General features: G+C 37.3%; 1 protein-coding gene across 3 annotated transcripts in view; it reads right to left on the bottom strand.

The window, feature by feature from the left end:
- Cdh8 (cadherin 8) overlaps positions 1-26,696 on the bottom strand; it is a 299,684-nt gene that overhangs the window by 110,081 nt on the left and 162,907 nt on the right. For all 3 annotated transcript variants that reach the window (XM_090357535.1, XM_090357534.1, XM_090357533.1), the window contains exons 6-8: positions 26,219-26,406; positions 21,159-21,412; positions 1,789-1,925 (exon numbers count right to left, since the gene is read on the bottom strand). In XM_090357535.1, the coding sequence (XP_090213661.1) occupies positions 1,789-1,925; positions 21,159-21,412; positions 26,219-26,406 (579 nt within the window). The remainder of the gene's footprint in view (positions 1-1,788; positions 1,926-21,158; positions 21,413-26,218; positions 26,407-26,696) is intronic.

Below are 26,696 nucleotides of genomic sequence, written 5' to 3'. Positions count from 1 at the left end.
AGTGCCTGAGCTGCCTTTGAACCTTGATCCTCACATCTCAGCCTCCTGAGTAGCTGGGATTACAGTTGTGAGCCACCATGCCTGGCTCTGTCTTGAGTTTTAAAGTTCGTTTCTAGCATATTGTCTTGTGAATATCATTGTTACATTGGTTCAACCTTTGTTTTTTGTCTCATCATCTTGTTTTTTGCCTTCCCTTCCCTGATTCAAATAAATAAATAAATGTATACATACACCAGGTTCCAAAGTCACATACAGTAACAACAGGGAATAAACCATAAAGGTTAGAAAGAACAACTACAAAGATAGACCTCTTGTTTCCATATTCTGGAGTTCATTTCACTTAGCCTCATCTTATATAATCATAGGTACATATGTTTGAGCTATGGTGATCCTAGCTAGAAAAATCCTCCACGTTTACTAATTATCACAAATGAGGGAAACCACAAAGCCTATGTTTCTTTGGGTCTGGCTTACTTCACTTAATGCAATTTTGAATACCTATGCCATTATGAATAGCCTGAAATATGACATTCATACATCTCAGAGATATTCTCCCAGGTCCTTCAATTAGATGCCTGAGTACATAGAGTGGATTTGGGGGCATAAACCTAGAATTATCTTCCAGATGAGACATATAATATATGCACCAATAAGTTTCTCTGAGTGGTGATCTTTCCTAATGGAAGAGCCGGGGATGGAACCTGGGTGGCTGCACAGGTACACTGTCATTGAGTTGCCATCCAGTTCTCTTGTTGATTCTTCCCAGCTAATGCTTATTGCTTTATTAATAATCTCTGTATCCCAAATCATTCAAGAGATTTTTTTTTAAATTCTTCAGTCTTGAAAGTTTGAACGTAGGATGTTAAAAGCCTTATCAGGTCCATCTTGGAAATAAGATATTCAGATAATACAAATGTTTTCCCTATTCAGATAATACAAATGTTTTCCCTGGGAATAAACTGATCACTATTCTCTCCACCTCTCTCTCTTTCTCCATGTTTCATATAATAAAATTTTTAAAAAAGTGGAGTGGTCCAGTGCAAGATCTCAAAACAGAGGAATAACAAATGTTACCCTAGGCAGACACACAATAGTCCCTTCATTAAGTATAAAGAGTCTGTGCTTATTAAAAATGAACTGAAACTAAAGTGTTATTTTTAGCAACCCCAGAATCTCTGTTCCTATAACTAAGTTAGTTTCTTTGGGAAGGAAAAAAAAATAAACTGTGTTTCTATTGAAGATACAATTTTAAACAGTCCATGATCATTATGTAAAATCTATTAAGTTCAAAAGGTATTGAAAAGGATCTATACAACTTTGCCTCCCAAATATCACCTTTATATTTTCTAAATGCAAGTGGTCATGTGTCTGGGTACAGTTTAAAAATGTCAACAATTGCAATCATATTATATATATATTATACATATATATTACATATATACATATAGAACTATGCTATATACAGTATTCATTTAAATTATAATATGCAACTCTCAAACATAATTTTTGCATCTACCCCTTTAAATCCCCTCCATATTTTAAAATGTAACACACATTTAGTGCTTGCAAAATACGTATAAGTATAAACAATATATATCCTGCATGTAGAAATACCTTCTTCGCCTATAGATTGTAAATATTTGATTACTTCTCATAAAATAAGTTACATTGTGTTGAAATGGTATATTCTGAGACTCCTTGGGCAACATAAATAAGTTCCCCTAAGAACCATTGATCATTAAAATTAAACCTATTACCAAAAGAAAAACAAACAAGTCTGGCACTTACTAATTTCAGTAGCAATGATTGTGATGTTATGCCACACACTTAATTCCCTGTCAAGTGGAGTTGCCAGAGTTATCTTCCCATCGTCTGCATTAATATTGAACTGTCTCTCTAGGTCAGTGTGCCGGTCGATGGAAAACCTGCAAAAAAAGAAAGAAAGATGATAGATCTATAATCATCAACTTCACTGTTCACATGATCTATGTATTCAACCAGGAACTTAGGAATCTTTAGAGAGTCCTATTTGGCAAGTTAGATAGATTGGGAAGTTTGGTGGCATCATAATTTGTGCAACAAAATGACTGAAAGAGATACAAGAAACTTAATGATTATTGTCCAAGGAACAATTAGCTACAAGAGGCAACATGGAGGTCATAAACTGCCATCCATTTCCATAGGCAACATCTTCAAAAACGCTTGCTGATGAAGAGTTAATTGGACAATCTATCACATTTATTGGACAGCTCGTGATAATTAGTAGTTGCCACAAGGTATTATCTACAGCAATGATCTCATAAAAATTCAGGCAAATATTTGGTTGAACTTTTATTGGACTGGACTATATTTTCTGAAGTTTGGATCTGGTGGCAGTTTATGAAAGTCTTATTTAAACTGTGCAATTATTTATCCTATTGCTCTCATTCTATTAAAAAAAATCAGTTGGCTCTTTATCCTCTAGTATCCTACCAGTCCTGGGGTTTGAAATAAGGACCTGAGCACTCACATAGAGCTTCTTTTGATTGAGGCTAACACTATCACTTGAGCCACAAAGCCACTTCTGGGTTTTCTGTTTATGTGATACTGAGAAATCCAACTTAGAGCTTCAGGGTTGGTAAGCAAGCATTCTAACACTGAGCTACAGTTCTAGCCTATATATGTATATACAGATTAGTATATTGTATATGTGTATATATATATATGTACATATATAGATATATAGAGATGTCTGTGAGACTTTTAGCTATCAAAAAGACAAAAGTGGAGTTGTGGCTCAAGTGATAAAGTGCTGAAAGAGAAAGTTTGAGGACTCGTACCAAAAAAAATGAAGAAATGAAACTAGGAGAGATATTAATATAGTAATAATATCATTACCAAGTAAATAAGCTAGCATGTATTGGTTTCAAATACTATGTACACTCTTGACTGTTAAAAGAGCTAAGAAATGTCCAAATGGTTAACCATTACTTTCTGCCTCATATTCATGAATATATTTTGTAGGCATTTCTGAGTCTAGTGATTTCTTTTTAAATCTCAACTCTGAGATTTCACACATTTGTGAAACAGTTTCTCAGTAGCCACAGTAAATGTGACTAAATCTAATCACTGACACTAGATAAAATCCAAAACAGAAACACACTCCATGGATATTTGGTTAGTATCCAACACTTTCCTTGAACGTTCAGCCAAGACTTTTAGTAGTAATAGTGTTAGGTTAGTCAAATGCTGGTTTTGAGCATGATGCTCTGGATTACTTCCCAAAGCATAGCTACTATGTGGATCACAGATTTAGATCAATAAAAGAATTTACTTTCCCCCATGTACAGGGTGGTGTTTAGTGTTGCTTCTTTCACAATTTCCAAATAGTCCAAAACTAGGAAATAACATCAGTAATATTCAACTCCAACAAAAGTAGAGAACTGTTTGGTTTGGTTTTGTTTGTTTGCCAGTTCTGGGGTTTGAACTAAGGACCTGAGTACTATCCTTGAACTTTCTCAAGGCTAGCATTCTACCACTTGAACTACAGCACCATTTCCAGTCTTTTCTTTGTATCTGGTACCAAGAAATGGAACCCAGGGCTTTGTGCATACTAGGAAAGTATTCTACTACTAGGCCACATACCCAGCCCATAGGGATCTATTTTTGTTGTTGTTTTTCATTTTATTTTTTATTACCTTAGTAATGTATAGAGGGATTACAGTTATATTCACCAGAGAGTGGGTGCATTATGTCTCACACATTGATACCCCTTCTTATGATTTTGTTCCAATTAACCTTCCCTAACCCCTCACAGTCATCTTGTTTTCCCCCTTCCCTTTCCTATTTCAAATAAACAAATAAATGTGTATACAATATGCCAGGTAACAAAGTAAGATACTGTAACAATATGAGATTAACCAAAGGGCAACAAAGGAGAAGGAAATAACATAGTATATTAAGAACAACGATCACTCAAGATAAAGCTCTGTTTCCATATCCTAGAGACTCTTTCATTTAGTCTTATCCTACATGAGCTTATGTACCTAGGCTATTGTAATCCTTTGCTAGGAGAGTCCTAGATGTGTACTAATTATTACAAATGAGGGAAACTTGAGCCTATGTTACTTTGGGTCTGGCTTACTTCACTTAATATGATTTTCTCCAAGTCTTTCATTTCCTTATAAATAGGGCAATGCCATTCTTTCTGATGGCAGCATAGAATTCCATTGTGTATAAGTACCACAACTTCTTGATTTAATCGTCCACCGGGGTATTTGGGTTGGTTGCATATCTTTGCTATGGTAAATAGTGCTGCAATAAACGTCATTGTGCTAGTGGCTTTAGTACGTCCTTGTTTCTGGATTTTTGAGTAAATGCCAAGGAATGGGATTGCTGGGTCATAGGGGAACCATATGTTTATTCTTTTGAGGAATCACCATACTGCTTTCCGTAGTAGGGATATGGTTTTTATTCCAGTTATATATAGTGCAAGATAGCCTTGTTTGGTATGAGTCACAGAAATTTATAAAATAAGCTATAAATATATTTTACCATGATTATAGATAAGAATTTAATAATACTATGAATGTTATAATACTACTAGGCCAAACAAGGAAAGGAATGACTTAGTTTAAAATGCAGTTTATCATCTACCTGTACTGACTACGTGCAAGAAAGTATAGAGAAGAAAAATTATAAATGGGGACAACTGTTCATTGCTCACTAGTGGTTTTAAGGATGAGAGTATTTCCCCAGTGGCCTTCTAAGAATGGTCCAAAATTCCTCATGATAATTGTCTATTTCCCTCTTTAGCACCCTCCAAAAACCTTCCAATATTAATATTTCAATATAACATAGACTTGGACCTGGAGAGATCTGAAAGTTACATTGGTTTTTCTAGCTCATTGCTTCTACGTAAATTACCCTCTGGCTTTGTTGATCTCTCTTTCTTACAGATGTCTATCCTCTCATTCTTCAAAAACTTCCTTGAACTATGCTCTGTGCTTCCAAAAAAATGAATGTTTGATTCATATATGATAACATCAAATACGTTGGAATTTCACACTATACTTACCCAATAATAATTTGGAGGTAATATGCAATTATTCATTAAGTATGGATTTGCCTTATGTGCACAGCACAATGTGAAAGAAATATGAGGTGATGGACAGGAAAAGAAAACATAATTAAATCGGGTACTAATGATCATATTCCAAAGTTGAATGAGGACAAGCACTATGGGGCATTCCTATAATCCCAGCTGTGCAGCTAGTGAATTTAGAAGGGCCAAGGTTCAAAAGCACATTCTGCTAAAAGGGCAAGACACTAGATAAATCTAAAGTAAAAAGGTTGGGAGATCATGAGACAAATTGCTGCTAAAAATACTTTCAAATTTTTATTTTCATATCTTATTATTTTTTAAATCTGAAGATTTGAAGTCATCATCCTATTTGCTTGAGAATGCACACAGTCGATTTACTGTTCCTTCACACAAATATTTAAGAGGTATTAGGATAGAATCCTGTGAGAAAGTGCGTCTCTTCGGTCACACATATATTAATTCTAATGATGGACGTTTTGGAAACAGACAATCCTTTCAAGCGCAATGGAGAGATTTTAAAATCTGCATTATCCATGATCACCAATATTCACTGAAAACCTGCTTAAACTTTCTCATTTACAGTGAGACAAATATCCTGCCTGGCTGTAAGACTACTGTTCTTCTAGTTTTACAGCCACATTTCTTAGAAGCAGACCTTAAAAGACTTCATCGTCTCACTTTATGGAATTTAAAGACGCAAGTACAAGGAGATTCCTAAATTGGCTGCATAGCATCAAAACTAAAGGTTGTAATGGCATACACGCTCAGTTGCTGAGTGCTCTTGTGTGGACACAGAGTACACAGCTATATGGCTGGAGCTGTTGATATTAAGTAACAACTTTATCTGCTGAACAAGTCCCATCCCTTGAGACAGTTTAGCTGCACACATTCCATGTCAATATTTGACACAAAATTCTACCTCTTAATTTCCTCTGTTTAGGTAGGTAAGAGTGACATTTGACATTTTTCTATGTGCCTAAAACATATTCAACCTCCCAACAATCTATCCCCAGTGTCACATATCCACACGAAGACCCCATCCCTTTCTTAAATCACTTTTTGTGTCTTCAGTTAAAAAAAAATAAAAACATCAGTCTTGGAAAATTCAAGAATACTTCCAGAAATTTTAGAAGCAACCCCCCAATTACAACCTGTTATCCCACACTTTGGTGATTTAACAACAATGCAGGCACACTAAGGCTGAAGTCTGGAGCGCACAAGAGCAATCAACCTGTCTGTCATAAAAATAAATGAAAAACAGGTTAATATAGCTATTTAGAACAATTTTTCAACCACTATATTCATGAAATACCTGATTCTTCCCACCCCCTCTTACCCAGGGAATTACTCTTTTATTCCTTTTTTCTCTGCCAAGATCAATTTACACATCTGAAATTCAACTGTCTCATAAAAAAATGTGAACAATAGGATTGCCTACCTGAAAATATCAACACCCAGCCTAAATAGGAGAATACACTGTAGTATTTTTATTTACATGAATCAATTATATAAAGGAGTTTGGTTGTGGTACTTCCATATGCATTATATAGTCTATAAATATTATATTAAGTGATACCCCAAGGAATATTTCTTATTCTTTGTAGTAGACACTTGGTCAAATGTCTTATCATTAAACAACAACAAATATATTTGAAAGATTCTGGAGTCTTTGGAGAGTTGTAAATTTACAGCTTTCCTTCCCACATATAGGATGACAGAGATTAACCCAATATGTTATCAGGTTTCTGTTTCTTTTATCTAACTTAGGATTAAATATAGAAATTTCAGTTTACAAATCTAGTGCTACTTTCTTGTCCTCTGAATTTATACGTTATTTTATAGTTTGTTATGCTATTTTACAGTTTTGTCTCTATTTATCTTGGGAAAGTAGCATAACACTCATTACTTTATGTGTAACTTTTAACAGTATTAAAATAACAAGTTTCTAAAGTGACTTATGATTAATAATTTAATATCAATATAATACCTATGGATAAATCCAAAGCTTTCCCTTAGAATCAGAAAGCAAAAGAGAATAGTGAGTATGATGATGTGATTGCAAATGTTAAAAGAATCATATATTACTTTTTGAAGGGATTATATTGTAAATTTTATTTAGTTTCTACAAAGCTTTAGTGATTGCCTCTTATGACCAAATATGGTCTTACCTATTTGAAGGTAGGGAAACATTTTCTGACTCATTGTTTCTGACTTTCTTGTTCCTTAGGATAAAAATGTCAAGATCTGTAATCAACGGATACTTATAATGCAGTGAAAAAGTTTCTAATTGTTCCTCGAAAGTGTGATAATATATGTGAATAAGATTGTGTGTCTGTATGAGTGTATATGTGTGTCAGGGAATGGAGTTGGTCATAAAAGTAGTGACAAAAAGGTGATTGTATCTGTTCTGAAGTACAGATTATCTTCCCCAAGAAAAGTGCCTAGACCGACCAGCCTGTGCAGAGCTAGGAGGCCAACAGAACACTGGGAGTTTTCCGTTCAATACCAGAAAATGTGTTACTCATATTTTGACTGGATAACAAATATCAGAGACAATTGACTTATAAATAGGGAAAGGTATCTCAGGTCAAAACTTTGGAGGATTTAGTCTAAGATCTATATGATAGGAGCAGAAGGTATGAGAAATCTGCTGATCTCAAAAGAAGTACAAAGGAGGAAGGGATGCAGTCTTCACAATCTCCTATTAGGGCACGTCTCCAGTATGCTAAAATCTCTCAAAATACTCTGATTCTTAAATATTTTACCTCCAGCAAAAATGGAGGGACAAAAGGTAAGCAAAAGCAGAGGTACTCACTAGATGCTAAGTGGGAAATAAAGTGCACAACTTGTGGGTAGGGTGGAAGAAAAAAAAAAAAAACTGCGAGAGAGCCAGAAAATGAGAGGCATTGTTGAAAAACAAATATACTCTTCATTTGACTTTTGTGCCTGAAAACACTCTGTATATCATCTTTCTAGTAATGTTTTTAACTAAGAAAAGAAAGTCAAAAGTTCCACTTCCCAATTACTCAATGGGCTGAGACTACGTCTCCAGTGATCAGTTATCCTAACTAGAGCAATGTAGTTAAAAGCTCATTCTGGGAACAGTGAAAGCAAAGGTCTGAGAGACAAGCATCCTATCATTTATCTTCTCGTCTCTTCTTCCTGCAGGTTCTCTTCCGTCTTTCTTTCATGTACCATTATTGAATATGCCCTGAACACAAGGCAGGAAGTATAAAGACAGATATGGTCTTTCTCTTGTATAATTTAGTCTATATGTAGAAAGATAATAAAATCAAACAAGCTTTTGTTTCAAGCTAACAAGCAGCATATCCATGAAGAAGACAGAAAAGGGCTGTTTTACATAAAATATAATAAAGTTAGGAAGATGTTTCATGTGTTTTCAAGCACATAACAGTGTGTTCAAATTCAAGAGTCAATGGGGAAAGTGTATAAGGAGAAAATCAGATTCTTTTCTTCAATGAGATGTGTCTCAACTTCTTAAGGAATAGAGGTACATCTGCATTGAAATGGTGTGTTTGTTTGCATGATATAAAAGAGGCATACCACCTCAATGTTCTTGTGTGTAATTCCTCCAGGAAACAGAAAATAGTCTATATACCGAACCCTATGGTAAACATATTTCCTAACACATGTGTTCTAAACTGAATGTATGCATTTAAGCAAGAGTCCAGATCATAACCAATGACCTGGTTCCAGAAAGGTGGAAATGCTTCTCTCATTCCAAGAACAAACCACCACTTTCACCACATTCTGTGTATTCTCCCCCCACTCCAGTATCTGTCCTCCCCAAGTGCTTCAGAAAGGCACTTTTTTTGTCCTTTGTACCATTAAATATGTATTCCAAGACTTTGATTCTCAGTAAGGACCTTCATAAATCTTATTCTCATTTACTCTGAAGCTGCAAACTTCAGTAGATCATCTCAAAGTTGACTTGTACATGAAGCCCATTTGAAAGGCACTTCAACTGAGAACTTTTTCTATTCTCTAGTGATCAAATGTCAGACACACGGGGGTGGATCCAACAAGCTTTTATTTGATGGATGAAATGGAATTTTCTTTAGATTTTTAAAAACGCTGTACAATATAGTGTATTATACACCTTTGAAACCTTAAATCAGATCATCATTTATCAAAGACAAGATTTTACAGTTTATTTGTTTGATACCAAAATGTAGAAGATAAGGTAAATAAAAGTTGTGGTTGGAATGTCTTCTACAGATATTGGAATATCAGGTGACACAGTCAGTCTCTCTTCTCCATGTTGTAAAATAGAGGATTTATTTTCTGTTCTACATATAACAATGCTGAATATCACTGCTTGACCTACATAAGCATCTTTGTTTCCTGCCTCAGAACATACCAATTTTCTATTGTTTGTTCTCTGGAAAGAACTTTAATAATCAAGAAAGAATGAATTAAAGCTATTTTTAGAAATCAGATAAAAACTTTGCATGTTTCCCCTTTCAAGATCTGTAAGCTCTCTTCACTACCTTATATCCACTATTTTAGAATGTTTTATGAATACAGTCACTTTGATAGTGACTTATCATTAATATTGATAAAATTTTAGGCAGTTTGACTGGACACTTTGTTGTCTGCCTCGGAAAGTATGTGACAGATGTGTATTTAACAAATGAAGACATCATAGGGTGACAAATATAGAGATCACCCACTGATCTGAGAGCAGAAGTCTAGCAGTGAGAATTTAGTCATGATTTTCTTACTAAAGAGTTTCCAGAGTCATGGCTATGTAGCTCAGTAGTAGAGTGTCCACTGTGGGGATCCAGGTGTGATCTCTAACAAAGAAGAGAGAAGCAGAGGAAGGCAGAAAAGAACTTGGTGGGAGAGGCAGAAGAAGGTGATTACATGGAGGAAGAAAGGAGATAAAAAAGGGAGTAGGAGTAAAGAGAACTATCTTCTTTGTGCTTATTGATAATGGATATGAAGACATTTATTGCACAATCCCTCTTGAAGAAAAAAAATGCCCAAAGCTGTGTGGTCAGAAGACATACTCCAGAACTCCACTCATAGTTCCATGGAGATCTGTCTCCATCTGGATATTAAGGATACAGAGAGAAGGGGTTTTCCACAGTTGTGCGACAAGTCTCATCTGATGAACAGTATTTATCCTAAAGAGAATCACAAAGCTTGACTATGGTTTTGCTTCATTATTTCATTTCTTCCTCTAACCACCCTATCTAGTTCATTTCCTTACTTGCTCCATAATCTCCATCCCCTAGAAGGAAAATCCTATCACACAGCAGTTTAATAGGAATAAGAATGGATGTAAATCTTAGAGCTAAATTAATAAGGCATAAATATCTGCAAATATAGTAGCACTAAAACACTAGCTATGCATTACAGAAAGAGCTATAAAATATTTTCAGTATCCCATGGTGAAGATCTACTACCTCACTGAAGAAAACACCTTAGAACTACCTCATGCTGTTAGACACAGTAACATGGCTGCAGTCACGGGATTTGTAAAGACTGAGAAATTCAGAGAGGAGATCTGATTGAAATGATCACCCCAGGCTGTAGGATGGTCATCACCAAAGACAGAAGACGGGGAAGTACAAACAAGATATCAGCTTTGAGCAAAGCTACAAGGCCTCATGATATTAGTCTGGTTAACCAAAGCTTTGGAATGGAGACTCTCCCTTGCTTCTGATAGACTCCATATTGAACTCATCATGTCACAGGCCCCATGAGAATTAAAGATTCAGTTTTCCCAGCAAGGGTGGGGGACAGTCAGTTCACCCAACATGTTGCTGTGCTTTCTTACAAAGACATTATTCAGCTGCTCAAGTGTTCTGTGTTATTTTAAGAGTCTTACAGTAAGGGACTCTCTGAGAGAGAGTAAGAATGCTAGAATGCCAAAAGAGCCAGTGGTTCGAATTACTGGTGGGAAGCCCGAATCCTATCAGCCTTTTGTAGGGGCTGGCAAATAGTGTTGTAAAGTTTATGGTTTTAAATTTGCCAGAAATCCCATCTCTATCATACTTATTCAGATCTTCAACTGTCCTGCATGGAAGAAAGAGCATGGAGAGGCTCCAATGAGACATTATTTTCTTAAAAACAAAATCCCAGGCAGGAAATCACTATATTATAAGCCCCTGGGTTAGTGTGAACTATATACTAATATCAGTAGCTCTTTATCCTTTAGTGTGCGCTCAGTAATAAAACAGACGGGGGCCCTATCATAATAAAAATAAGATACCCTGGGCTGGGAGTTTTGCCTAGTGGTTAAAGTGCTTGCCTAGCATGCAGAAAGACCCAGGTTCTATTCCTTGGTACCACATACGTACAAAAAAAGCTGGAAGTGGTGCTGAGGCTCAAGTGGTAGAGCTCTAGCCTTGAGAAAGTCCAAGGACAGTGCTCACGCCCTGAGCTCAAGCCCAGGACTGGCAAAAAAAAAAAAAAAAAAAATATATATATATATATATATATATATATATATATATATATATACCCAGTCTCTTAAAAACAAGCACCACGATATTTTTTTAAGGCTTGATATATCCTTGACTAGACCACAGATCAGAACAGTAGCAAAACTTTCCTTTCTGGAGCAGGTAGTGTTGCCTAGTGGTAGAGTGCCTACCTAGCATGCACGGAGCTCTGGGTTTGATTTCTCTATACCACATAGCCGGAGGTGATCTGTGACTCATGTTCCTGGAGGATTAGCCTTGAGAAGGCTCAAAGACAGTTCCCAGCCACTGAGTTCAAACCACAGCTCTGGCAAAAATAAAATAGATTTTCCTTTCTTATATGGACATGACTGTGTGTGTGTGTGTTCCAGTTGCTCCTAAGGCTTAGCAAAATAAAGTTCAAAGATTACATGTGTGGCTTCCATTTTCTCCTACTTAATGTCCTATACTTTTGCAAATTAACTTACCTGGGAGTCCTTGGAGCCCAGAAACTTGATTTTAAACTGATCTGACCAAAGTATCTTTGGTCCCAATAATATTTCTGAGAGCAGCATGAGAGAAATGTTACCCTCGGAGAAAGGCAAAAGCATATCTCTTTTTCAAATTCAGCAGGAGCAAACGCACTTTTGTATTATATAAAAAATAATGTTTGGCTAAACATTGGTTTGTAGTCTCTATATGGTAAAAATTATAGGAAGATACAATTTTCCACTAACTGCTAGTGAAGATGATATTTACGGCTACACATAATGAAATAAACCCCTTAGTTATGAATCAGTTATTATATTTCACTGAACTCCAACTGTTTCTTCCTCACTGCTTAATTTCATTCTCGCTTTGGTTATTGTGTCTAAAAAACCGATTTTAACATTTTTCTCACATACACTTTGAGAATCAAAAATTCCATCTACAAGTTTTTAGCCTCCTACATCTAATTGCTTCACTGGTGGCTTTATCTGCTTTAATAAATAATATTATCTGGCTTCTACTAGTTTGGGGATTTTAAGGTTCCCACTTTCACAGTTTATTTATTATTTTTCTAAGGAGGAAAAGCAGACTTTTTCCTATAAAGAGTGTTGAAATTGAGAGAAAGAAGAGAAGGAAGAATGGGAAAGGGGAGAATGAGAAAGAACAGAGAAACAAACAAAGACAGAGATTGAGTGTGACAAAAGGGTAGAGAGAGATGGAGACAGAGACAGAGAAAGAGAAGAGTGAAATGGAGAGAGAGGAGGGAGGACAGGAGGAGGGGGATTGGAAGAGAAAGAGAAAGAGACACAAAGGGTAAAAGAGACAGACAGGAGAGGAAACAGGTGGAAAGGGAGAGGAGGGAGGGAGAAGGGAGAAGTGGGGAGAGAGAAGAGGTGCACAGAGAGAGGCAGAGCAAGAGGACAGGAAGAGAGACAGTGAGGACAGAGAGAGAGAGTGAGGTGCAGAGACCTAGAGAAATCAAGACAGAGACAAAAATGGAGAAAAAAAAGGAAGTGAAGGGCTGGGAGTTTGGCCTAGTGGTAGAGTGCTTGCCTAGCATGCACAAAGACCCGGGTTCAATTCCTCGGTATCCCACATACATAGCAAAAAGCCAGAAGTGGTGCTGAGGCTCAACTGGTAAAGTGCTAGCCTTGAGAAAGTCTAAGGACAGTACTCAAGCCCTGAACTCAAGCCCAGGACTGGCCAAAAAAAAGGAGGAAGTGAAAAGAAGAGGGAAGAAAGAGTAAGGTGGAAGAGAAAAAAGAGGAGGGACCCAGAGCAGGACAAGGAAACAGAAAGGGGAGGAATTAATGAGAGGAAAGAAGCAGAGAGAGAAGAGGAGACTTGGACTTGGAGGGAAAGAGGGAGAAAACACATAGAGAGACAGAGGACAAGGAGAGGGCAAAGTAGAAAGATATGTGGGGAAAGACATTAGACACAGGCCACATTTTCTATAGAGTGAGAGCTTGCCACTTCAATAACATTAAAGAAATATGGCTGATTCTAGTCAGGTTTCATAGGAAACCCTTCCTCCATGTGACACTGATGTTCCACCATATGATTTGATCTATCGTTAGGTAGCGAGACTCCTTGTGAAGGCTGTAGAGATCCCAAGCACCTCCAGTCAGTGGTTTCATTACATATGTACACGTATATTACATATGATATATACATATTATCCATATATTATCTACATAATAGATACACATATATAATGCATATATTATAATACATTGTAGGGTATTTTATTATTATACAAAATTATAGTATATTATATATTATATAGTATATAATATAATATATATTAATAATATATGTTATATTACATACACAATATACTTCAAGAAGGTATAGGAATTTTTTTTCATCTAAATTTTAATTGTTTGGTCAGTCTTGGGGCTGGAACAAAGGGCCTAGGCCCTGTCCCTGAGCTCATTTCCTCGGGTTTGAGAAACAGTGCCACTTCTGGTTTCTGGTGATCAATTGGAGATGAGAGTCTCATGGACTTTCCTGCCTGAGCTGGCCTTGAACCACAATTCTCAGATCTTGGCCTCCTAACTAGCTAGGATTATAGGTGTGACCCACCAGCTCCTTACTTGGGAATTTTCTTTGAAACAACAATTGCAAAACCAAATAAAAAATGAAAATTCATATGAATGGATAAATGAAATCGTGTGAAGATCTGAAGAATGATGTGAACACAGAAAATCATAGATGGATATTTAATTATGGTGATTTAATTAGGTATAGTGATGTTTTTGAGATAGTGTTGGGGGAGTTGTTATTTTAAATTGGGAAATAAGTGAGTTTTTATCTGGTAAGACAGTGTAATTATTAAATGAACCCAGATCCTCAAAACCCAACTTCTATTACTTTAAACTTCTCTGTACATCACCTTTAAAACAAGTTTTTAAAAGAAGAAAAAAAATGCAAAATATCATGCTTGCTCCTTGTTCACTCAGAAATGAAAACCAATGGAGCTGCTATGGAAAATAGGTTGGAATCTTCCAATAACTAAAACAGATCTACCATGTGAGTCAGCAATTCCATTTCTGTGTTTTACTTGAAAGAAGGGAAATCAGGTTGTCCAAGGGGAATTAGATTTCCCAGAATCATCACAGTGCAGTTTTCAACAACCAGGATGTAACATCAGACTGAATGTGCATCGACTGGTAGAGGAGTAAAGAATATGTGGCTTATCAATACAATGGAATATTAGTCAGCCTGGAAAACAAAAAGAGAACCTGCAGTAATCGATAGTATAGATGAACTGCAAAGTCACCCACTAAGCAAACTAAACCAGTCACCAAGGGACAGACACTGCATGATTTTAGTCACATGAAATGTTTAATAGTTAAACAGATCAGAGAATAATGATTGCCAGGGGCTAGATGACAGGGAAAATGAAGAGTTGCTAATCAATAAGCATAGCTTTAATTACAAAAAATGGATACTTCTAGAAATCTGCTTATAGAACATTTGTGCCTGTAGGTAATGGAACTGTGCTGTGTATTTCAAATAGCATTTGAGGGTAGTTCTCAAATTAAGTGCTCTTACATACACATACACACACACACACACACACACACACACACACACACACACACACCAGGTCATCAGGTCTTTTCCCAAAATGTTGCAGGACAGGGAGGAAAGCAACCAGTACACATTGTGCAGCCCAAATTAAAATACCAAGTTCTAGTCAGCAGGAAATAGTTCTGCTTTAAAATCACTGGAAATCATGCCTGGAAGGGGTATTCTCATAAAAAGAGCTCATTAACAGCCAGTCTGGTTACTGAGACACATTATTAAAATGCCTGAATACAAAAAGAAAAAAATGTGATGCTCTTATGTTGAGTGGCCACTTATGCTCAAGAGAGGAATTATGACAACAGAACACTGTGGCCACTGCGATAATGTGCCAACCTCCTTGTCTGCTTATTGAATGGACCTTGCCCCTACCTTTAATTGAAGCAGCTTGTTTTAGGTGAATTCTCTGAAAGCAACAGGAAGCAATTTCTTGAGAGACAGGCATGGAAACCATCTCAAAACTAAGCCCAGGAGAGGTTAGAAAGAACACTGCGGGTGGAGCAATAGCCACAGTGGCTTTACGTGAAAGCTCAGAGGTTTTTCTCAAGGCTAGCACTCTACCACTCGAGCGTCAGCACCACTTCCAGCTTTTTTCTATGTATGTGGTACCGAGGAATCGAACGCGGGTCTTCGTGGATGCTAGGCAAGCACTCTACCACTAGGCCAAACTCCCAGCCCGGTCATAGTTATTTTTAAGACCTTCTCTTTGTTAGCAATAATGGCCTTCAATATGATACCTGCATAGTATAATTTTAAGTGTGCTTGTCAAAATCCATGGGCTCAGTATGTATCAGCTGGTACCATCCCACTCCTCATTCAGGATTCTATAACCTCATTGATATTTAAACACTTCCCCTACAGCTGACTGAGTGACCACACTGCCAGAGGCCTCATCCTCATGAGACACAGCCTCAGCCTTCTTCAGAAACATGCCGTCATTCTGAACACCTCCCAATGGCTTGAGGTAATACGAATACATAACAGTAGCTTAGTAGGTACTCTAATCAAATCAAATCAAACGAAAATAACATTTCTTCATCTCACCTTCCAGATCAAAATAAAGTTCACAGCCAATAGTTACAAAGCTGTACAAAGTTGTGTGAGAGCTGAACAAGAAATGCCACCACCTGGGGCTGGGAGTTTGGCCTAGTGGTTAAAGTACTTGCCTAGCATGCACGAAGACTTGGGTTCGATTCCTTGGTACCACATACATAGAAAAAAGCTGGAAGTGGTGCTGAGGCTCAAGTGGTAGAGCTCTAACCTTGAGAAAGTCCAAGGACATTGCTCAGGCCCTGAGATCAAGCCCAGGACTAGCAAAAAAAAAAAAAAATGCCACCACCTACAGTGGTTAAACCCCACAGGCTGTTTGTTTATCTGTTTGTTTTTCTTCTTTCCTGGTTATGCACCCTGGTATTGGTGAAACAATGTCAGAATGAAGTGTTCATTAGTTTCATTAAAAGTGTTCTCGCTAAGTGGCCTAGTGAAAGGAAGTTGACTCACTGTGGCATTCTTTTCAAACCTTGATCCCTTTGGGTTTCTCTCTATTTGCTTCCCAGTAATCATGAGGAGAATAGGATTTCTTAGCAACACACACACACACACACACACACACACACACACACACACACACACACCAAGAATATCCAGCATGGTCACGAAATCATGGTCTGATACCTCAGAAACCATGAGCCATTAAACCTTTCATTTAAAAAAATATACATTGATTAGCCCTTGTATTTGTGTCAGTACAGGAAAGCCAACTACCAGACTTATGTACATATTTAGTGGGCTTTCACTATTCCTTCAGTGTTGAAAATTTGGTCTTCTTTTTGTGTGTGGGGGGGTTGTGGGGCTTGAACTCCAGGCCTGGACACTGTCCCTGGGCTCCATTGTGCTAGGCTAGAGCTCTACCATTTCAAGCCACAGCTTCACGTCCATTTTTTTTTAGTGGTTAATTGGAGATAAGAGTCTCAGGGGGACGTTTCTGCTCAGGCTGGCATCGAACCATGATCCTCAGATCTCAGCCTCCTGAGTAGCTATGATTACAGGCATGAGCCAACAGTGCTTGGCTGAAAAGTTGGTCTTTCTAACCTCTGTTTTCCCCTCTGTTAAATGGAGAGGATGAATGAGCATAATATGTCACAATGTGAGAGAATACAATTAGTCTATTCACACATGTCCTGACATATCTTAATCAACTGCTAGTAATAATATTTATAGCAGTAGAGGGAAGATTAGACCAAATGAAGTTAATTATATAGTATTTGGTGTATAACTTAACAAAATAGATCATTCTATATATATTATTAGCCACCTTTAAAAGACGAATCTCAGACAAAGGAAGTACTCATTTTCAATTTGCATTTCAAATAAGAAAGTGGTGGTGGCTCACCTTTAATTAACTGGTAATTCCAACAGAGGCAACATATTATTCAGTAAGTTCATTTAATCATGCTGGTAACCCTAGAGGTAGATACCGAAGAGCAAACTCAGTTGCAGAGAACTCCAGAGACTGCCAGTGTTATAGGGAATCAAACAGGACATGATATGAAATTTAGTCTGCCTAAGTTCAAAATGTGTTTCCCTTTAAATAGTCTGCCCAATTCTATTCTATTTTATTCTATATCACTGCTAGACATACAATGTGACATATTACAGAGTGAGATGTATACTGCCAAATACTGAATGTTTCTCTCTGAAAGACAGAAGTTAAGATCATGAACAGTTCTATTGGTCTCAGTTTATTTTTCTCCTGGAAGGCTATACAGAGACAAAGAAAAGGGGCAGACCATAGAGCATCTTACAACAATTTTAAAAATACATGGCATTTCTAGCAAAGCATTGTGTTCTATGAAGAAGTCTCCTAAGAACTTGACCAACCAACAAATAACTGCATGCTTTACCATGTTGCATGCCACTAGAGCTGCTTCTTTCTTGCGGGATGGTGAAACAAATATTATCCGAAATGAAGGATACCTTTCTAGTCAGCATGCAAACTACACTAATCCTTAGGAAAAAAAAAACATAGCAAAACAAAACAAATAGCTCTAAATCTGTCTTCTACACTCGTCAGGAACTGTTCACTGCGCTGGCTAGTCAGAAAATTTAATTTTCTACTAAAAAATTAACCAATTGCACAGAGACAGAAGAAAGCTTCTCTCCATAAGCCAGCTGGCTGGCGAAGGGGACTGTAGACATGCAGAACAGATGCTGCAAAGGGCAGCGGATGCTTCTTCCATTCTGATTTCCTGGAGCCAATCCAACTCCTGTCAGGCTGGTGTGGGACTGGCCTCCTTACTGACACATCAAAACCCTTTGTAAATGCTTTGAGTCTTCCCCCTTTTTTGGGATGGGACCATAGTTGTTGAGGAACTGGTACTTGCCTGACATCTATCAGATACACAGATATGTCTGTGCCATCAAATTGTCCTTTATCTATCTATCTCTTCCAAATAACTCAGCCTCAGATCTCTTTAGCTTGCCTGAAAATGACATGTTTTCAAAGCTGCATGGCTGTTGTTGTTGAACAGCTGCAAAACTACTGGACACCAGACTTTGCAAACAGTGACAGTAATAATCAATTACCACGAGTAACACTCCTTGATCCCCCGAGGATGGATATTATTGCCAGGAAATCTCTGCTAGGCATCAGTATAATAGATTAGGGGATGGAAAAGTGGAAGTGTGGATTTATGATCCAGGGGATTTAAATTTAGTTCTCCCAAAGGTCACTTTCATTATGCCAGGAGAAGTCTCCTAGACCCCTTCTCTAGCTGATGAACAAAATGCCTCTGCAGAGCAAGGCCATTTTCACAGGTGCAAGACACAATGCTTCAAGCTGTGTATGTGATTGCCCTAATATTGTTCCTCAGGGTCCTAAGCTTTGTCTAAGTCTGTGTGCTGTTTGCCTTCAAGAGTGGCAACCTTGTCAAGGCAACAGTTGACTACTAATCCTATGAGCAGTTTCTCAGTTGTACCAATTTTACTCGGGGCCTTTGCATTCCATCTCATGCCTGGAGGTGTGAAGATGGTGGCAAGTTTTCCTTTCACAAAAATGGAAAAGCATGGAAACAAGCCCTATGAGTTCATTCAACAAATGTTATTGCCCCTATTTATGCATGCCTTCTAGCAGAAAGCCATTGCACAAGTGGGAAATACCGCGAGAAGTTGGGTGTCCATGTTAGTTTATATGTCTGGACACTTTGTGCCTTCCACTGAACATTTAACTTTTCATGAGTATAGTTATCTTAAATGAGTAAAGGATATTTTGCAGATTTATTGTTTACTGAATTTCTTTTGAAATTTCTTTAGAAATATTTGATGGGCCATCCCTCAATCCCTGAGGTAGAAAGATATTAGATGGTATGGTATTTTTATCCTCCCTCCCTCCCTCCCTCCCTCCCTCCCTCCCTCCCTCCCTCCCTTCTTCCCTTCTTCCCTCCCTCCCTTCCTTCCTTCCTTCCTTCCTTCATTCTTTCCTTCTCTTTATTTCTCCTTCTTTCCGCCCCCCCCCTCCTTCTCTTCAGAAACAACTTTTTTGTTATCCTCATGAGTTTCACACTCATATATTATTCTAAATTTAGGAGTTGATGGTGTTAAATAGAAGAGAATATTTCTGGTCTCTGGGATTTTATTCCCAGCCACATTGTTTTACCACTTGCGAGTGTTGATGGGTTAGTATATTGTAAAATAATAATAAATAATGCAGTCATAATACTTGATGTATCGATGTGAAAAACAGGTATGATTAGGATAGATAGCCTCGGGATAGGTGGAGGAGGGGATGGAAGAAATGTTACTCATAAAGATACACTGTACTCAGATTGGCATGTTGCACTGAATTAAAACTTCAAGACCATTTAAAATGTGAATAAATGAAACCTCCAGATAACTCATTTTGCTAGAGTCTCCTTTAATAAAATACTTGAAAGGATACTTTCCCTAGATCTATGTGTCCTGGAAGTTGAATATGTTTTATGTGAGCTCACATTCAGACATTGCATGCATGCCACGTACATGTGAACTGGACAGTCCTTCCAAACGTATTCTTCTACTGAGTTTACTTTTATATCTCTTTCTCCCTCTTTCTCTTTCTCTTCTTTCCCCTTTCTCCCTACCTCTCCCCACTCCAATTATTTCTAAGTAAATATTTGAAAGCTACCCTCATAGGTATCATTAAGCAACATGCTACTCTTCTGGATCAGGCAACAAGATACAGGCTTTCAGTTTGTTTGCAGAAGATAGCTATGTAGCTGGAGTACCTGGCCTGTCACTTAAAAGACTGATTAAAGGGGAAAAAAATGATGTGTACAGTTCAGCAGGAAAAAAAATAGAATTGGAACTTCATTTCTAAAACAGGCAAAAAAATTTCATAAAGGATTATTTCTCATCCTTGGGAAAAATCTGAATGTGGAAACTAAAAACAAAAGATATTTTTCAAATGTCAGAGAAAGATTTTTTTTTTGGTCTAAGACATAGCAGATCAAATATGCTGACCTATCAGAAATGCCCATGAAGTGAAAAGAAGATGATTTCAGGGCCAAATAGCAAGTCCAGAAATAACATAGGGAGCTCTTAACGCATTGACACAGTGGTCTCATACCTCTACATTCTAATAAATAATTCACTGTAACTTTCAAAAGTGACAGGATACAAACAGGCAATGCATCCTGCTATAGCACAAACCAAAACAATAAAATAAAAACTAAAGGACCCACCCAAATGTGCAAGCAAAACAAAACACACACACACACACACACACACACACACACACACAAAATTTGTAATTTTGCATCTCCATTAACTTTTCCAAGAACTGAAAACTAGGTTTGTATTAATGTTCCTGGCTTCAAACATTTAGCTTTTAGAAGGCATGCATATTCATGTACTCATACACACACACATCCTCACTCGATCACACCAACACACTCACTCTGACAAGTATAGATGCTATTCCAAATTCCTTCACTGTGTGAGTGTGTTCCCAAAGGTGGGCGAATGGGATGCATTATGTGATGACATTTTCGTCACTTGAGACAATCAGTTTTTAACGTAAAGAGAAATACCTTATGGGGCTGGAAGTGATATCAGGGTCACGAGCAGTCACTTGCCCGATCACGGAGTTCAGGGCAGCGTTTTCATGGACTTCCAGGAGGTAAGTGGGTGAAGAGAAGACTGGGGGCTCATCAGCATCTTCAACAACAATCTTCACCGTGGCCGTATCTTTAAAGGGGCCCCGACCACTGAATCGTGGATCAATGTGAACATTGGCTGCCTCTACCTTCAGCGTGTAGGATTTTTTGGTCTCGAAGTCCAATGGCTGTTAAGAAATGACAAAGATGAATGCTCCTCATTAATGACTCCAGGAGCCAAAGAAATGAGAAAAAGCTGATAGATGCATGTGTTGTGCATTTACACCCAATTGTGTGTCTTAATGAGATCATTTCCTTCCCCTCCCTTACCACCCCCCCATCAACCTGTAAATTCTACAGGCATTTATTGATATCTGTTTATTATACAAGCTCAATGAATCAAATCTGCTTTTGTTTTGGGGTGTGTTGTTACTTTCGCTGGGAAATCACACACACACACACACACACACAATATTCACAGTCATGAGTTGTGCCATGAAAATTTCACTTCAGAGTCATAATAAAATTTTACTAGTTATGGCATGACCCGCATACTAATTAGCCAGTTAAATCAAGCCTCTGTTGGTAGGAGATAAGGCATCAGGGAACACAATCTCTATCTGGGAAGAATATTTAATCGTTTCTCCAACAGTGTGTGAACTGTGAAGAAGTAGAAATGGTCACTGTTTGGTGCAAGGAGACATTAGGAAGCAGCATTTAGCACTAATACAAACAAAGAGTGTTTTCTTATTCCATTTCCAAAGCCTCGCTTCTCTGCTGATCCTGTGGTAGAAATGAGGTTTATTATCAATTTTAGAATATTGTTAGAAAGTCCCTGTTATTAGTACCAACTTGCTATGAAGCAAATGGGCAGATAACAAGATTATCTATCTATCTATCGCTCATATCTATCTCTCTATCATTTATCTACTTGGAAGAGTAAGGGCAGTATAAATAGACAAAACAAGATCTGATGGTGCACATAGGAATTACTTTAAAAACAAGTTGAAATAAACTTATCACTTCATTACTGGTGTTATTTCTCACATATTAATACTCCATTCTACAACAGTCAGAGCAATATTTTGTTAGTGACCTTTGCAAATAAAGTTAGGTAAAAGAACAGTCCTCCCTTTTATAAACCAAGTGCTCATCCATATGAAAACACTTATAGGTTAATACTTGGCATACTATAATACTTCAGATTTCAAGAATGCAAGACTGTCAAGATTGAGAGAGATGGCACATGACTGCATTACAATTTCTCATGAGGAAGACAATTTTTAAATCTGCAATGCAGATTTAAAGGAAGAATAAGAACTAGAACACAAACGCTACAAACTCTACCAACTGGAGTCTTTCAGATTTTTGTGTAAATTTAAATATGTATTCCTATTTCAGAATTTTGTGTTGCTATTTCATATTTGAGAACAGATCTCAAATGTAAAGGGGACTTAGCTTTCCTGCCCCTGAATACTTTCTGGTGAACAATGCAAACACTTGCTTCCATGTTGATTCTGAAATGAGTGTACACATCTATACCCATGAATAAATGATTCAACGCAAACATATTTCCAAACTGCCACTCACCACTACTGTGACAATTTTGCAGAATTCAAGTTTCTCTCAAATATAGCTCTACATAATAGACTATATTTATTTTTTCACCTATTTTTATTGTAATTAATAGAAGGGTTACATGATATTTGCCAGATAGAAGGTGCATTAATTCACATACATTGATACCCTTTCACATGTCTTGGTCCCCATTTCCCTCCCCTCCACCCTCATCCCTCATCTTGTTTTCCCTGTTCCCTATCCAATTTCAAATAACCAAATACAAATATATCTGATATATCAGGTATCAAAGTGAGATAGTGCAACAATAGGAGATAACCAAGGGACAGCAAAAGAGATGAGAGATAACATAGTACCTTAAGAACAACAATCATTCATCTTTAAACCTTTAAGTTTTATTTTGCTGGACAAAAATTGTATATATTTATGAGGGATGATAAGAGGTTTTAAAACATGTGAATAGTGTCAATTCCATGAAGCTAATTCTCAGGTCCATCGCTGCATTAACATCAGCTTTTGGTGGGGGATGGGGGAATATTATAAATCTCTCTTTCTAAACAGCAGCCTGTTGTGGTCTTAATGTTCTATGGTATATTATTGAAACTTAGTGCTATAGCCAGATACTTTGGATGCACCAATCAACATCTTTGCTGCTTCTGATGATTTGTGGGCTTTTTTCCTAGGGATCTATCTCTATTATCTGTCACTGAAAAAAAAAATGCTAGGACAAGTCTGTATCTGGAAGGGAAAGTGGTAACCCTCAGTTCATCCTCTGATTTGCTTTAAGAACAATACCAGACCAGAAGGGTTTCTTGTGAGGAATACTCAGTATAATGGAGCATACACAAGCACATCAGTGTCGTTAATATTCTATTAGTCACAGGACATGGGCTTATCTTTGGTCAATCTCATTTTGTTACTGTAACTGACTTTGTTACCTGGTATATTGTATATATGTTTATTTGTTTATTTGAAATAGGAAAGGGAAGGGAGGGGGAAACAAGATGATTGGGAGGGAGTGGGGGAAGGAAACGGGGACAAGAGGGTATCAATGTGTGAGAATTAATGCATCTACTACCTGACGAATATAACTATAAACACCTCTATATATTACACTGACAACAACAAAAAATAAATTTTAAAAAAGTATATGATGAGGTCATTGACATTTTGTAGGTGAGATGTGTCATTAAATGTTATTTTGTGGTCGCAAAGCAGCAATTCTGAAATACATTTAAATGTGTTCATTGTCTGAGGGACAATGAAGATACAGCTGTTCCACGATACTCCCCCAGAGAGAAACACAGTTTATGCAATTATTCAACTACGTCTGATGAGAACACATTTTCATATCCTTGGAAATAAATAACTGTACCCAATTCAGGTTTGCCTAAAACTTTAGGCTATGCAACACAGATACTTTCTCCTCAATATTGTGTTAGATGATAAAAATTCTAAATAAAGCACAATAGATAGCAAAAAGAATAGTGGGCTTTTACAATCTCACTCTTGAACATCTACCCAAATGTCCATAAACAAGGACATACTAAAGCTATCAGCACCACCATGTCTACTGCAGCATTACTGACCACTGCTAAGATATGGAACCAACCTAGATGCCCCTCAGTAGATGAATGAATCAAAAAGACGTGTTACTTATACACAATGGAATTCTATGCTGCCATCAGAAAGAATGACATCACCCCATTTGTAAGGAAATGGAAAGACTTGAAAAAATCATATTGAGTGAAGTAAGCCAGACCCAAATAAACATAGGCTTCATCATTTCCTGCATGCGTAACAATTAGTATGCATCTAGGATTTGCATAGCAGAGGATCACAATAGCTCCAAAACTATGTTCATATTGCCAGGTAGGATGAAGCTAAGCAAAATGATGTATAAACAAGAGGTTTATCTTTGTTGTTGATTTTAATGTACTATGTGAACTTATTTCTTTTCTCTTTTTCCCCCTTATGGTTTATGCCCTGTTGTTACTGTATCTGATTTTGGTACCTGGTATTTTGTATATACATGTAGCTGTTGATTTGAAATAGGGAAGGGAAGGGGAAACCCAAGATAATTGGGAGGGCTGGGTGGGAGGGGAAGTGAGCACAAAGCATGAGAAGGGATATTAGTCTTCAAGATGGAATGTTCCCACTACCTGACAAAATGTAACTGTAACCCTTCTATACATCACTCCAACAACAAAAAAAGAAAGTGGGCTTATCAATTGTAGAAATATGTATTCCTATTCCCTAAAGTAAATTCACATGTTTCTCGGTAACACTGTAGGCAACATATGTTTCCAAGTTTAGGAATCACAGTGAATAAAAACACAGTGAATAAAAACACAGCGATGGGATAATTGTTTCAGTTTAAAAAAACACCTTATGGCAGCCTAAAATAGCAGTTAATAAAAACAATAAAAGTGATATTAGGAGTTATTAGCTGAGGAAAATGTGATTCTGAGTTCTTCAGTAATTGACTCAAGTATAATTACACTACAAAGTTATTTCAAATGGGGTTTTAAAATATTTTGCAACTCTTCATTCTAAACTCTAGCCAGGATTCTGATATGAAGATAATCTTGCTCAAAGTTCAAATAAACGCCACTATTTTCTCTAGCATTGTTTTTCTAGCACTAGTGTTTCACAAACATACCCAGAAAATCCTAGTTTTCCATTTTTAGTATTTCTAGATCTCAGGCTTCTTGTCCTAGCTACTTAGGAGTTTGAGCTTTAAGGAACACCAGTCCAGACCAGAAAGTGTGAGATACTCTTAATCTTTAATTAACCAGGAAAAATAAGACAGATGTGGGGGTGTGATTCAAGTGGTAACTTGTCAACCTTAAGTTAAAAAAAAAATATGATTAGGAGCAATAGGCCCTGAATTTAAGGCCTAACACTGGAGAAAAATAAAAGCAACCTAACAGTATGCAGAAGAACAGAAATCAGAATGATATAATGAAAGACTGAGAGATATTAAACTTGTCACCTCTGTGAGACAAGAGAAACTTGTTCCCACAGAGAATCCTCTTACACCATAAGCCATGTACCCTGAAGTCATTCCCTGATATAATATGACTAACAGACTATCCACTTTGGTTCTCCATTAGTTAGCATGCCTTTAAAGTTATTGCCTTTTCTACATGGCCTTGTACAAAACCCTAGTAACTTCTGTGGCTTAGAGAACATCTCCTGAGAAGGTAAATACCAGAGGATAGACCAAGATATAATACTTATCTAGTGAAGCTTACATGACATGTGGATTTGGATCTAAGGGTCTAGAGACGGTAAGAGGAAAATCTAAATGTCTATCAGCTCTAAGATTTGGTCAGTTTACTCGACTCATCTAAACTTCAAAAGCCAAGTTCCAAAGAACATTTTGAAAATGGATTCAACCTCCCTCAGCTTACCTTTCTTAATCTTATTATGCCATCTTGGGCCTGGGCATCAGAAGTGATCTCAAAGAGTGCTGTCCCATCCCCATCAATGATGTCATATGAGGACTGTGCGTTTTCACCAATGTCCTGATCATTGGCCTTGACCCTTCCAATCGCGGTGCCAAGAATCACATCTTCAGGGACTGAAAAGTGATAAAGACCTTGGGAAAGGAGAGAAACATTTACTGGTTGGAGTGATATTTACAGGATACCTCCCTCATGATAGGCATTCCTATAGATACTACCGAGACAATGATAAATATAACGGGACAGAAATACATATTTCCCCTGTGAAATATGCAATCTTTTAAATAATATCAGAGAGAACTATCCCCCCAATGTAGTGGACTCTCATCAAGATTCTTCTGAGATAAGGCACATGTACTATCTTACACTACCAAGACCCTATTCAGAACAGCTTTATCAGAAAATTAGTGAATCCATGTGAAGG

Source organism: Megascapheus bottae, chromosome 24, assembly GCF_031878675.1.
Source record: "Megascapheus bottae isolate mThoBot1 chromosome 24, mThoBot2.hap1, whole genome shotgun sequence".
Classification (NCBI taxonomy): Eukaryota; Metazoa; Chordata; class Mammalia; order Rodentia; family Geomyidae; genus Megascapheus; species Megascapheus bottae.
This window is presented reverse-complemented; position numbering and strand designations above follow the sequence as displayed.